Here is a 14,519-nt window from a genome sequence, read left to right as displayed (position 1 = left end):
CTTTTAGGCCTGGATACGCTACTGTTAGGTATGATTTTTCCTGCTACATGGATGTAAGATGTTGTTGAGTCTAATTGTGTAATGTACCATCAATGACAACAAGTGTAATCTTTCTGTAATTATTCAGCAAACTTAACAGACAATGAAGTTTGGTTACGATATCTGAGCTACAAACCTTATCTGCAGGACTAAACTTGACCAAGTCTGCTAAGTCCTCACTCTCCCTGGTTATCTGACGACTCAGTTCTGAGAGTTCATGACCTTCCTGACCTCTGCTGACCTCTGACACGGGTAGAGTGACCTGTGCCTCTCTCTGTTGTTGCTGTAGGTAGTCCTCCTGTTGCTTGCGCTTCTTCAACTTAATCTTCTGCTCTTCGCGGAAGAGCTTCAGCCTTGAAGAGGAATGCAAGTAAGAACAGAAATGGTGGCAGAAGTGGGGTCAGGTATCCTGCAGGATTCAATTTAACTTTAAAGCTCTAATGTTCACATATTTCCTCTTGATTTGGTCACACTTGATTTTTTAATTTTTTGTCAATTTCTGCGATGAGGAAATGGAAAGAGAAATATTTAGTTTTACCAAGCACACTGAACCAACCTTTGCAAAAAAATCTTGTGCAAATATCAAATTTTAAGTGGAAAACTTTAAGCATGAAAATGATAGCAGGACTTTCTTGTTTGCTCTGTAACAACACCTTACAAATGATTTCAATGTCTCCTACCTGTCCTTGTAAACTCCATCTGTCTCAGTGGCATTACTGGGAGTCACAGCCTGGGGTGTAAATGACTCTAGGAATGTCCGCTGTGTAGCAAGATTATCCTCCCTAAACAAGTAAAAATAAACTGTCTAAACACTACAGCTGTAACTCTTAAAGGTTTTATTCACAAGACGGCCATTTTGAACTGTGATCCCCAGATCCACTTCAATTATAAAACACTCTGAAATGGGAAGAAGCCTGAATATTTTACTTCAAATACACATATAGCCTTGCTTTTGTCTCATTTGAAATATAGGGTGACTTGACTTTTTTTAATCAAAATTTGGAACCACCGATCGGAGCACAAGGGTGGACTCTATAGTTTGCCCTTTTACTGCCTCATCGTCATTCCCGTACAGTGAGTTTTTGGAAAATGTGCACAGAGATCGCCTTGCTTACAATTCAAAATGGCTGACTGGAGAATGACACCAAATGGCCTTGTAAATAGAGATGAGGCCAACTTTACTGTTCCACCATTCCCATTTCAAGCATTAACAGCCAACTAACCTACCTTTGATCTCTGGCTCTAGAGCCCAATGCAGGAGTACTCTGTAGAGGTACATGTCTTCCAACAAATCGAGGCCTCCTCCCCGCCTCATAATCATCTTCTTCAAAGTCTCCGCCCCCTCTGATCTCCCCCGTGTTGTGAGGTATGCTAGGAAGGGTCACAAGTACACCTGGTCGGCTGATGTTATGGAAACTGCTGACACCCCCTCCAGGCTGGACAGGTGCGCTTCCTGGACCTCCTGGAAACGAGGCAAAAGAGAAACATTTCAATTCAAAACGGAAGCTCTAACCTATTCATCTAACTCTCGGATGCAACAAGGTCAAGGCTTGAGTAGTCTTGAGTCAAGACTTCAACTTTCCTCACACTTGATAAACCATAAACAGTATTTCAGTCACTCACAACTCTCTGTACGGTTCCTTACCACCTGTGTGAGCTACCAACAGTGCCTGTAGCACCTCATTAATGGTCTTCAGCTGCTTCTGGACATGGCGATTGGATCGTTCCTGCTTAATCCGAAACTGCGTCAGTTGATCCTCAATGGACTTGGTGACAAGAGCCTTGGCCTGGCTGCTTTGATCATCCTTTGGTTGAGTAGTAAGCTGCTCACGGAGCTCCTCTAGAGAATCCTAGTCGGTGGCAGAGGTGGGATAAGGTGGGAGAAGCAGAAACAGGACATTAAACAACATGGAGTACGAAATCTAATTCTACTAGCTCCAGACATTTTGTGGTGTCAAGGTGCCTGGTGATGTGCAATGTACATGGGAATATTTTCCTGCTGAGATTGAGCAAAAGAATATTTGATATCAAAATGGAATGCTGAGGAATGTTTGGGTGCTGGAATTATCAAGGTTTGCAATCAAGCAAGTGCAAAGTGCATATTTTGTGCAAAGGCAATTTTGTGCAAGATAACAAATCAGTGCAGATTAATGTTATACATGCATTTCACTGATCATTTTATTTGAGTAAGTAGAAAGATGCATAAAGTGAGAGTCTGCAGACCTGTTAAGGGTTAGCATACAATTCTGCCAAACTTGACAAACGACACAAACAAGATAATGCTTAAAGCAAAAGAATAAGCATCAACGCCTTGGACAAGCATGTCTTTGAAAACTTGCAGTTCCATGAGAAACTACACAACTATGACCTTTGATCAACTGATCCAAAGATATGATTTTTTACCAGACATTAGCATCTGGGGAGGAACTGGTCATCGGTACTGAAGCTGAGTCCTAAACAAGTCCTTTCACAAGATGATGAGCAATGACAAAGAATACTTTTGTCACAGTTCATTTGAACAGTTAATGACTTGGCTAAACTTGGATGACAGGTAATGGACTTGTAGGGACTAGTGATGGACTTGTAGGGACTAGTGATGGACTTGTAGGGACTAGTGATGGACTTGTAGGGACTAGTGATGGACTTGTAAGGACTAGTGATGGACTTGTAGGGACTAGTGATGGACTTGTAGGGACTAGTGATGGACTTGTAGGGACTATAGTGATGGACTTGTAGGGACTGGTAATGGACTTGTAGGGACTAGTGATGGACTTGTAGGGACTAGTGATGGACTTGTAGGGACTGGTAATGGACTTGTAGGGACTAGTGATGGACTTGTAGGGACTAGTGATGGACTTGTAGGGACTGGTAATGGACTTGTAGGGACTAGTGATGGACTTGTAGGGACTGGTAATGGACTTGTAGGGACTAGTGATGGACTTGTAGGGACTAGTGATGGACTTGTAGGGACTGGTAATGGACTTGTAGGGACTAGTGATGGACTTGTAGGGACTGGTAATGGACTTGTAGGGACTAGTGATGGACTTGTAGGGACTAGTGATGGACTTGTAGGGACTAGTTATGGACTTGTAGGGACTAGTGATGGACTTGTAGGGACTAGTGATGGACTTGTAGGGACTAGTGATGGACTTGTAGGGACTATAGTGATGGACTTGTAGGGACTATAGTGATGGACTTGTAGGGACTGGTAATGGACTTGTAGGGACTAGTGATGGACTTGTAGGGACTAGTGATGGACTTGTAGGGACTGGTAATGGACTTGTAGGGACTAGTGATGGACTTGTAGGGACTAGTGATGGACTTGTAGGGACTGGTAATGGACTTGTAGGGACTAGTGATGGACTTGTAGGGACTGGTAATGGACTTGTAGGGACTGGTAATGGACTTGTAGGGACTAGTGATGGACTTGTAGGGACTATAGTGATGGACTTGTAGGGACTGGTAATGGACTTGTAGGGACTAGTGATGGACTTGTAGGGACTAGTGATGGACTTGTAGGGACTAGTGATGGACTTGTAGGGACTAGTGATGGACTTGTAGGGACTAGTGATGGACTTGTAGGGACTAGTGATGGACTTGTAGGGACTAGTGATGGACTTGTAGGGATCTGGATCTCGGTGATCACGTCGCTGGATCAATTCATCTATTAGGTGGGCTTTGGTGTCAGTGAACCAATGACGGATCACTGATCGCAATCCGGATCCGCATGAAACAAACATGCCCTACAACACCTGCTGGTCATGTGACCTGTTTCTAACACGGCAGCTGAGTGTCCTAGCCCTAAAAGCTCCGCATAATCAGTGCATGTTTAGTATCAAGCATTAGCGAGCCGTTACCCTCTTCTTTCTCCGGTATCCTCTGATATTCAGATGGCTAAAGAGGCTCTCTCTCATCTCTTCCAGCTCATCCTTGTGAACAGAGGTCAAAGGTTAAAGTGCATGCCCAGTTACCAAAAAAGGGGAAGGTTAAAGCAAAGCAGCACTGCAAGGATATGGAGAATGTTTCCTTTCATGTTTATTGGAGGTCCAAGTGGATGCGTATACTACATACACTAAGAGTGGGTAATGCATTTCCACCTGTCACCTGTTCATCTCTTTAACCTAACAGATAGATCAAATACAAGAATGCATATAATGCTCCTTTATGTCTTTGCAGTTTTGAACACATTAATCAGCGTGCAAGCCAGGCCACCTTTGAAAGGAAAACATTCTGAGGACTGCAATTAAAGTTTAAATTATAGCATCATTCTGAAAGTGTGCGAATGATAATTGGAAACCACTCTCCTTGATGAATGTCTGGCTGACTAAACTTTAATGAACTATTCATTTGAGACTGTTTAAGATAGACATCAAAGCCAAAACCAATGGAAAAGTTTGTTAAAATGCTTCCGCAAGCCACCAAGTGAAAAATAAAATGCAATTTTAAACAACAAACCATTGTCAACTGTCAACAATAATAAAAATGAGATGATCGAAACTGCTTCGAAATTACAATGACCAACACTGAGGGCAGATAATAGAACCACTCAGGCGATCATAATGAACGTCTTCACTGTTGAATTTTTGCTGTGAGCTGTGCTAAAGTTTTTAACACCGTCGGCTCTTGACAGTTGAGGTGGGATCAAGAAAGGTCAAGATCAGATGCCCAATGCTAAGATTAATTCTGCAGATGGAGTTTTCATGCAGGGAGAGATGATAGGTCAATAGGTAACAGTAGGCAATCAGCTTTTAAGGTATCAAAGCAATGCTTGAAGAAAAACATGGAAAGCATGTTCATCTCAGCAAATCTGCATCTATTGCATGCCTGAGCTTAATTTGAGTTTAAAATCTTACTCAAAGGATCATCATATAAGGAGAAAGCAAAAGTTCTCACATCCAAATGTTGTATGAAGCATCAAGTTCCAGTTGCCTACCTTGATCTGGAAGGTGACTTTCTTGAGGTCAGCATCTCCACTCACTGTCTGGTCATCATCGTAATACAAGTTCTCTGGACATGCTTGTTCGTGGATGAAACGCCGATACTTTCGTAGCTTCTTCTGAGAGAGACTTTCCTCGATGCCCAGGATGATGGAGGCTTGCTGCATGTTGGCGTTGGACTTGGCGTTGTCGTACACTCTGGGGTTGGGAAAATGAGTCAAGAAGATCAAGGAGGCTTGTAAGAAGATATCTGCAGCCTGTGAGTGGGAACATGCTACCGTAGCAACCCCTATCTGCTTTAAACAGATATCTTGGTGTTTCAAATCTCCACCAACCTTTGGAAAGTGTCTGACAGCAAAGCGATGAAGAGATTTACGCAGAGCAAGGCAGACAGAAACAGGAATGTAGCCACAAGAATGTAAGCCATGACGGCGTCAATCTCGTGCATTTTCTGAAATAAAAACAGACCCATTTACTTCTGGGAATTAAAAACAATTCCATTCAAGTAAACAATTTATCAGCTATGTAAGGCCTTGGGAGAGTAATGAATTGTTTCACCTGGTTAATCGGCACATCGTGGTTTAGGACAAGAAATTAGCAAACTTTGAACCAACATAAATGCTTTAAAGAAAAACTGCACAAACTGGACACTACTTTGGACTATTTGAATCAGTGTCCAAAAGTCCAACTCTTACCAATCCACCTTCTGTTCTTCTCATACTTACATCATAATCATAGTCATCTACCAAGGTCAGTCTAAAGAGAGTGAAGAGTAAACTATCAACTGTCCGCATGGAAGGCAACTCTGATCTGCCTCCAAATATCATCCAGAAGGCAAAGGCTGTGGAGAGCCAAGATTGATAACTCGGCATGAATTCACAATCCTTACCAACCACCAATGGTTGTTACTGTTCAGAATGGTACGTGACAAACAGGTAGATGGGTGACTGGTGTGTGTACTCACCGTATGGTATGAAAAACTCTAAATACAGAAAGCCAAACTTGAGGATGTCGCTGATGATGTGTCCCAACATTACAATAAATGGTCCTTGAAAAAAAAAACACATTAAAATCATGACACAAACCATGTAGGGAAACTGATTAGGCGCTTACAAATAATTATAAAGATGAACAAAGAAATTGATTGGGGCGGGATTTGAACCTGCCTATGGTACATTAAAATCTGTCAGTGATAAGGAGATACTGCGGACTGAGTTCAAAGTCATAACGTGGGGCGCACCTAGCTGGAAGTAATTAGACCTGTCTCCCACACAATTCTGCACCATTTATTGATAAGGGAAATGTTACCAGTGCAAAATATAAGTAACTTAGGTCAAACTTTAAAAATTCAAAACATTACCATCAGTGCCAGCACCTTGTGAACTGAGAGGAAGCATTTTCAAGGGTCAATGAAAAAAAACACTTCTACAAAAGAAATCTTACCAATTTGTTTGAATGCCCTGGCTGACTTCATAAAGCGTAACCAGATTGGAATAATGGACACAGCCATGAAGCGACGCATGAAAGCAATGAGACTTATGTGATGTTCATCACTAGTGATGATGTGACTGGCTATGTATAAACCAGTAATGACAAGAAGTAGGAAGTAAACGATCCAATCAAAGTAGTTCCTATGGGAAGGAAACAAAATGGACCAATCAGATGGCACAAATGAGTCTGCACACTCCCTCATTGCATCCAACCCACCCAATAGCCATCCACCTTGCAATTTTCTCAATCCAACGACTGGCCTACGATTTTGAGGTCATGAAACATTTTTAAAAATTTAACATGAAAGTATGAAAATACTGACATAAGTGTCTTAGACTGCTTTGAAGTTGGGAATATGTGAGCCTCTCTCTCTTGATCATAAATTCCTTTAAACTCTTGGAGCTGTTGCCGTGATCATGGGCCTGGCAGATAATTTAAGTCCAAGGTACCAATGAAGTTGAAAAGGATCTAGGTCCAAGTTACAGAGCTGCATTGAAGGCTCATCCTGGGGTAAGGGATTTAGTTTGAAAGTGGAAGTCCAGATGCTGGGTTGGAGCTGAACCAGCAACCCCCCAGAACTTTTGATGAATCTTTGATTTGTTGAGTCATTGGCTGGAGGTCCTCCTCTCTGGGACTTTTAAAGTTGATTGTAGTTGGAGGGTCAAGGTAAGGGTTGCAGTAAGGATTATGGGAAGAGCTAGCTTGGCGTTGAACCAGCAACCAATCAGAATTCACTCTTGCAGCTCACTGATCACTGATCTCTTTATACTTTTGACAGGGATCTGCCGGTTAGGCCTTCAGGGGTGGTTCTAGTTAGGAGAAGGTAAACATTATAGGAGACGGGTTGGCATTGGACCAACAACCTACCAGAATTCACTGAAGTAGGCAGCTCCTTGATCATTGATCTCTTCAATCTCCTGCCGAAGGTACTGCTGTTCTTGAGGCCACTGTGGGTGACAATACCTGAGATCCTTCTCAATCTCACTGATACGCCATTTCTTCCATCTCTAGGGGTGGAACAAGCTAACTGTAAGCACTTAATCCCACACCCTGACATCTTAATCGAACACCCTGGCATTAACAAACTAGAACTGCCACACTAACACTGTGAACTTCTCTACAGAGGTATCAAGGAAATGATATCACTATTTAATGAATAGAATAGATGAACAGACAAACCATATGTATACTTTTATCTTACTTTGAATTTCTTCTTTGATACGTAGACTTCTTGAAGTTCTTGGCCAATCATGTAGCTGGTAATCAAAAGCGCCAATGCCTGTCCCCCCCACAAAAAAAGAAACAGTGTACAACAGCGTTATCAGGGTCAATTAACGTTGTTGCAACGACCGTGATGTTACTGCTGCTGATGATCTTCAAGTTACTTTTGTTACTGTTGCTATGGTGATGTTTCAATTTATGACTGATGCTGGTGTTGTGGCTGCATCACAGACTTCTTGCAACTGCTGCAGAGCTTTCTTGTCGTTCAATATAACACGGGCGATTCACAATAGTACGCCACCAAGAGTTTGCAACGCATTGGCTAATCACGATGCTCGAAATCCGTTGACTCAATGTGCGTTTGGGAAAAGGTCGACAGATTTTGTGCATTGTGATAGGCCAATGCGTTGCAAACTCTTGGAGGCGCTCTATTGTGAATCGCCATATTGGCATCATCTGTCCTGGTTATACAGGCAGAGAGTAGCATGGGCTCCAATAAACTCTCCTATAGAAGAATTGGAATCCATGTACCTACCCAGATCACTATTCTCCAAATGTCATTAGGGAGTGTCATCCTCTCACTGGGTCGCAAGGTAACGGCAATGACTGACCACAGTAAGATGAAAGCCAAGTTGACCAGGACTTGTAAGATAGCTCCCCACCTGTGTTGACAAAAACGTCAGACATTCATGTGCCAAGCGTCTGCCAAGATTAGAATACAGAACACGTTTTTTTGATCTCAGTAAAAGGACGGATTCTTGTAATGACTCACCAGCCAAATTTCTTCCATTTGATCTCCATCAGCCTCTGTACAACCGGATGGAGGATCAGCTCCAGCTGGTGAAACTGAACTATGACCTGCAGCTGTGTCAAAGGGTCAAAGGTCAAGTAATTTACATCTACACAAAATAACTGGATGGAGGATCAGCTCCAGCTGGTGAAACTGAACTATGACCTGCAGCTGTGTCAAAGGTCAAGTAATTTATATACACTGAGCTGTAAGTTCATTTAGCAATGGTGAATCCATAACTGCTCTTAACAGACTGACAAATGTGATCAAAGAATTGAATTTCAAACCATCTTTGTTTTCTCAAATCAAAGGGTTACTTTAGAGAAATACACACAGCCTGGGCGGGATTCGAACCCTTCATACCAAGACAAAACACTAGTATCCTCCCTCCAATCAGACTAGTGTCAGTCTGGATTATTAATCAAATCTTGTCATGCTTACTGCAGATCGAGACTTGGGTGCTTTATCATCTGGTTTGGTGGGCTCAACAAAGTGAATATCATAGTACTGTTTGCGGTTTGCACGATCACATCGATGGAACTGATCAAGGGCCTCCTTAGCCTAAATGGAAAAAAGAAAATAAGATTTCATCATCTTGAATCTTACATTCTCAAATTTTAAGGTAAAAGTTTAGTATATAGTTAAATTTTTTTCACAAAAATGGATGACATTTCTGTCCTCCATAAAAGGAATTTTACAGAGTGTTAACATGTTTGTGTGATATAAAAGTAATAACAGCATTAGTCAGATTTGAAAGATATGTAATTGCCATGTGACAATCATGTTCCGATCATGTGCCAATCATATGATAACCATGTGACAAGCATGTGACTTACTACAGCTGGCATCTTGCAAATAAGCTGCACTAGGGCTGTCTGTCCAGCGTTGTCAATATCAGAGGCATCCGCACCCATCTCAAGGAGAAGTTTAGCCGTTTCACTACGATCTGAGAGTAACATCAGACCTCAAAGCTTCAGCAAAGCTTTCGTATTGAATTTCTGGGTTTCTGCCCAAACTAAGCCAGCAATGACAAGATACTTATACAACTCACAGCTATTCCAGTGCAATGTGAGGAGATTGTTTTATCAGAATGTCAGGACGTTCTTACCAAGCTCAGCTGCAACCTGCAGAGGTGTTCTCCCTTTGTAGTCTCGTGGATGTAGATTGGCCCCCATTCGGCGGAGTGCCTTTAGTGCTGCGCACGCGTCATTCCGAGCAGCAAAATGAAGAGGTGTGTGGTTTTCGTCAGCCGTTAATATTTCAATATCGGCTGTGACAGAAAAAAAGGAAGACCAAACAGATAAAAATGATTAACTGATAGTTGAGGTTGGTCGACTGCTGGGTGTTAATTAATTGAAATCTTAAAAGCAAATCTTCACTTTTCATTGCCGTGAAGAAATTGGCTTTTTTAAATGGGACTCAGTCCCTAATTTTACAAGCAAATCCTACCATCATTGTCCAAAAGGAGCATGATCATCTCTGGGTAGTTGACAGCGGCAGCAATGTGGAGGGGAGCTCTTCCATAACGGTCCTTCTGATTTGGATCTGCCCCCTTCTCCAGTAAGAATGATGCTACATCTGTCTCCCAAGCACGAACAGCCTAAGAACCAAATATATGCAGTACCAGTAATCTGAACTTTCTACAAAGATATGGAAGTAAGTTCATCTTGCACAAAGGGTGTGCAAACTAATAAAATAACACCCTGAACCGATGCTGCCTTCAATGAGACCCAAATGCTCTGGGGAAGGCAAAAACACTCTCAGTCAAATATCTTGCCCAGGGACATAAGACCCACCGTTCCCTGAAACAAGTTTGTGCCTGCACCCCAAACTAGTACTTAGCTGAAGTACCTTTCACAATTTAAAACCACATTATCTTAAAAGTTTGCCAAGAAAAGTTTGGAAGGCATGTCTGATCTTCAGAATGCTAAAATAAATCAGAAACCAAAGGCAAGCCCAGGAACGGCATGCAAAACCAATTTTTCCAAACTTAACTGCATTTAGCGGAATCTATCTCAGAAGGCAGGTGGAACTGAGCAGAACCCTGTACTCCAAAGAGAAAAATGACACCTAAGGAATCTCAAAGTACTCCAGTGTTTCACTTTGCCACCACAGAATTTAGCAAAACAAAGTCCATTTTTATCAAACTGAATTCAAATGTTACCTCATGTAACACCGTCTGTCCATGCTTGTCCGTACAGCGGATATCAGCTCCATTCTCTAGCAGATATTCCACATGTTCAAGGTCAACGACTTCATCTTCAATTTCTGACCGTGCCAGTTGGGCAAAGTAGGAGATGAGGGCTTCGTTGAAGCGATTACGTTTCAGGGGCTCCGCTACAATGCTGTCATCAATCCCCTTACCTTTGTTGCAAAAGCCCAATTCTGTCAATGGGAAAATACAGGTGAAAAGAGATTTGATCAGGCAAACTGTTGGTTATTGTCTCTGCACATTTCAGAGTACAATTTTCATTATCTTTCCCTTCCAGATTTCAAAGGTCAGAATTCCATGGCTTGAGTTTGGGGTGTGCTTGTATATGGCTTGAGTTTGGGGTGTACTTGTATATGGCTTGAGTTTGGGGTGTACTTGTATATGGCTTGAGTTTGGGGTGTACTTCTATTAACCATGATCAATCTAATACATTGGATAGAATGAAAGTTTAACAGTCAAGTGTTTAAGTGTAGAATTTTCTAGAACAGGTAGTATCTTTGCCTATTTTTCTGAACATTACCAAAAAATAAAAAAAAGATTTCCAAAATAACAGCACTGCCCAAATCCAAATAAATTTACACGATTTTGTTTTTAAGGGAAACATTGTTGAAGTGTTAAGCATTAAGAGAATTAATATTCCAAGAGATAATAGAGGTGAAAGTAATGGTTACCTCAACCACAACCTGAAGAATCAGGCAGTCAGGGAGCATGAATCTTCATTAATAAGATTTGAAGTCACGTTCTCCTCAACTAAACTTTTGAAATTGTCAGAGTTGTACATCATTTCTTCAGATCCAGCAACTAGGGCCAAAACTGTTAGTTTCATTTCACTCGAAAGCTTCCATTTCCAAGCCACATATATTTGACAAAAACGTCAGAAGATTTGATTTGGGGAAACTTTACTTTGATTCAGTGGAAGCAGCTTGCAGATTTGTGGGTGTAAAAAATTAATTAAGCTAAAGAAAAAGGAACAATGAAAAGTGACGCAAAGGTCTACAAAAGTACAGGTACGGGTCCAATTATCTCTGAGAGCAGACATTGAAAAGAATTCCCGACTGTTTTAAGCAACCAGCCCAAAATAAACACAGAGTACTAAGGTATGGAACTGAGTAATACGGAAACGTTAACCCTAACTTTACCCTAAGTTTGACTTAATGAGCCAGTTCAGTATTTCAAAAAAGCAAGGTCATTGGGAAACAAAGCATAGAAAGGAGCCAGCATAGGGTCGCACTGATGGAGTTAACCTTGCTCACACCAACAAATGACCTCGGACACACTTCATTCTGGGCACGCTCTGTTGGAATACTGAACTGGCTCACTATTAAACAGTTTTAAATTGCCGCTTGTGATTTCCTGTACCAAGAATAGAAAGTTGGGGAAAGCGCAGCAAAACATTGCAAATAAAAGATGTGACACTCTACAAGATATCTTTCTTTGGAGCCAAAAGAACTTGGGATTAAGATGAAAAAGAGAGCAAGACTTGAAGGCAAGTTAAGACCACAAGCAGTTTCTTTATTCCAAGAAGCGCAAAATAATGCCAAACCTAACCCAGGGAAGTTGATTACAGGATCTTCACTAACTCCACGGTCTACTGTGATACTTACCCTTAAGCTCTGTGTTACAGGTGACAATTCCAAAATGAAAGGTGAGATTAAGTGGAAATCAAACAGGTGATGGTTAGAGAAAGTCAAGAACACTGATAAGAGGAAATTCCAGTTAACCTCATACATATTTATGATTCAGCTTTGAATCCATTGGTCAACTCATCATGATGTAAGGGGAATGTTTACCTCAACCTTGTTCTCAGAACACCACCACCATAAATTAGCTGTGCATGACTTCTGTTACATCAGGTGAAATTTATTAACCATTTGTGAAGAAAACAGAGTTGCTGTGAACATGTTACTGTGAGTCTGATGTTATCTGCAACAGGTCCTACCAAAATATCAACACCAAAATTATTTGTGTCAGTTTTAACTGGATTGGAAAAATACTTACATGTTCAAATAATTATCAGCAATGATTGAGCAACAGTCCACGAGAGAAAACATGTGGTAAAAGGGTCACATTGACAAACAATGAGAAGATGGAGAATGGTATCGATGAATAATTGATCAAGCTGCATGAAGCTGATGAAATTTTATGACCGGATATTTCAACAACATCAAGGTGGAGATTTAGGTATTCAAAGATACATGAGAAAGCTTTCGGCCATTCAACAAAATGTAGAACAAATTCTATCTAAACAGACTTCTTCTTCTTCTTGAGGAAAGCACGTAACCGCTCCCTTAACAAATAAGCCCTCAATGAACAGCAATCATGGGTGGACTCTTTCATGCATACTGGATGCGGCAACTGAAAGACAACTATCAAATCCCCTTGAATACGAGGCTGTCGTCATTAACAAAGACATTCTAATCAAGGGGTGGGGACAGAAGGGGGTATGTCTTACTCTGCTCTCCTCTTATCATCCTCCTACGACAGCTCAGCCCTTTGAAGCGTTCAGCACCTTTCTGGACATTGTTTAAGATGTTGAAAGCATCAGCTGCCGTTGATATTTCTGCCTGTAAAATATTAAACCAAGACGGCAAAAATATAACAATTATAAGCAAGGAATTTTCAGAGCACAGGAAGGTAAGATTTCTAGAGTTTGTTTTCCTTTTCTTGAGCTATAACACAGCAAAACCATTTTCAAAACTCTGCGTTAGTCCCACGATGAATGGATCGTCAAGGTCAGGGACAATATTCATCCACGTTACTACTTACACTGTTATTATTGTTATTTCCCACGTCATTCCTTCCAGCCATCTCTTGTCTGTCAATGTAGCCATTCTGCCTAGGGCTTAAATCTCCACTAGATCCCTCGGGATGAACCCGATTCATGCTGGATCCCCTCTTCTTCTTCCGTTTCTTCTTTCCATGGCGTGATGTGTCTTCCGAGGGAGTGGTGCTCATGTTGTGAAAGTTCCACTGACTGGTAAAAATAATGACACACAAAATGAGAGTTGAAAGTTGATGAAAGCACTTGGCTGGTAATAGTCAATTTCATTCCTTGATTTCTTATTTCCTATAACATTTCATGAAAGAACCAAATTGATGTGACATCAATACTGCCGTACACTGTAATTTGACAACTTTAACTTCAAAAAGATGGGTTTTTTTAGCAAAAATACCAAAACATTACTTACAACAGGCCTATTACATGTATCAAAATGCAATAGCATTGACAATATTAACAAAAGCCCAAATTATTCTTATGCAGTGTTAAGTCAAGCAGGACACATACAAATTCATTTATTACATGTTGGTGTCTAGCACAATTTAAATGTATCAGATCCTTCACTGAGACATGAGTGACCAGCATAGGCGGGCATGTATAGGCCTAGGCCCAATCATGCCAATTGACAATAATTTTATTCTACAAATATTTACCACAAGCGTTCATAATTCAAGCATGTAAGTAATACAAAATACACTGTGTACTGTACACTCAATTCTGAAATTTAAACATAATTTAGGCCTACGTTTGCGTGTAATCCACGCCAACTGGCGTACTGCACAGCAACAGCAGAGGGCATAATTATGCGCGTTGCCCATCGCAACAATAAACAACTGTAACTTCAACAATACATTCCTTTCTTCCAGCACAGAATATCACCTAATATTTGGCAACAGTCAATTCACATGGATACACTGACTCAGGCAAGGAAACACAAAGTGCAATTTGGTCCAGGAGCAATAAAAAAAAACCGGGGTACCTTTCGAGAGTTTCATTCCTCCATGTTTTGTGGCTTATTAACCTTTGACCGTTGGTTCGTTATGCCAAAAG

At 41.2% G+C, this 14,519-nt stretch overlaps 1 protein-coding gene across 3 annotated transcripts in view; it reads right to left on the bottom strand.

Moving 5' to 3' along the window:
* The window catches only part of LOC110979250 (uncharacterized), a 17,401-nt gene extending 2,882 nt beyond the window's left edge, over positions 1-14,519 (bottom strand). The window contains exons 1-22 of one of the 3 annotated variants that reach the window (XM_022234885.2): positions 14,449-14,519; positions 13,457-13,664; positions 13,143-13,254; positions 10,643-10,863; positions 9,928-10,078; positions 9,587-9,748; positions 9,315-9,424; positions 8,920-9,039; positions 8,461-8,552; positions 8,224-8,350; positions 7,669-7,746; positions 7,335-7,474; positions 6,420-6,607; positions 5,941-6,024; positions 5,702-5,817; positions 5,312-5,427; positions 4,973-5,174; positions 3,897-3,968; positions 1,685-1,889; positions 1,267-1,501; positions 720-821; positions 176-392 (exon numbers count right to left, since the gene is read on the bottom strand). In XM_022234885.2, coding sequence (XP_022090577.2) covers positions 176-392; positions 720-821; positions 1,267-1,501; positions 1,685-1,889; positions 3,897-3,968; positions 4,973-5,174; positions 5,312-5,427; positions 5,702-5,817; positions 5,941-6,024; positions 6,420-6,607; positions 7,335-7,474; positions 7,669-7,746; positions 8,224-8,350; positions 8,461-8,552; positions 8,920-9,039; positions 9,315-9,424; positions 9,587-9,748; positions 9,928-10,078; positions 10,643-10,863; positions 13,143-13,254; positions 13,457-13,645 — 3,039 coding nt within the window. In that variant the 5' untranslated portion in view covers positions 13,646-13,664; positions 14,449-14,519. The remainder of the gene's footprint in view (positions 1-175; positions 393-719; positions 822-1,266; positions 1,502-1,684; positions 1,890-3,896; positions 3,969-4,972; positions 5,175-5,311; positions 5,428-5,701; positions 5,818-5,940; positions 6,025-6,419; positions 6,608-7,334; positions 7,475-7,668; positions 7,747-8,223; positions 8,351-8,460; positions 8,553-8,919; positions 9,040-9,314; positions 9,425-9,586; positions 9,749-9,927; positions 10,079-10,642; positions 10,864-13,142; positions 13,255-13,456; positions 13,665-14,448) is intronic. The other 2 variants (XM_022234894.2, XM_087148586.1) reach the window with 2 other exon arrangements.

Source organism: Acanthaster planci, linkage group LG18 (assembly GCF_054643075.1).
Source record: "Acanthaster planci isolate LZ-2023a linkage group LG18, COTS_SCS, whole genome shotgun sequence".
Classification (NCBI taxonomy): domain Eukaryota; kingdom Metazoa; phylum Echinodermata; class Asteroidea; order Valvatida; family Acanthasteridae; genus Acanthaster; species Acanthaster planci.
This window is presented reverse-complemented; position numbering and strand designations above follow the sequence as displayed.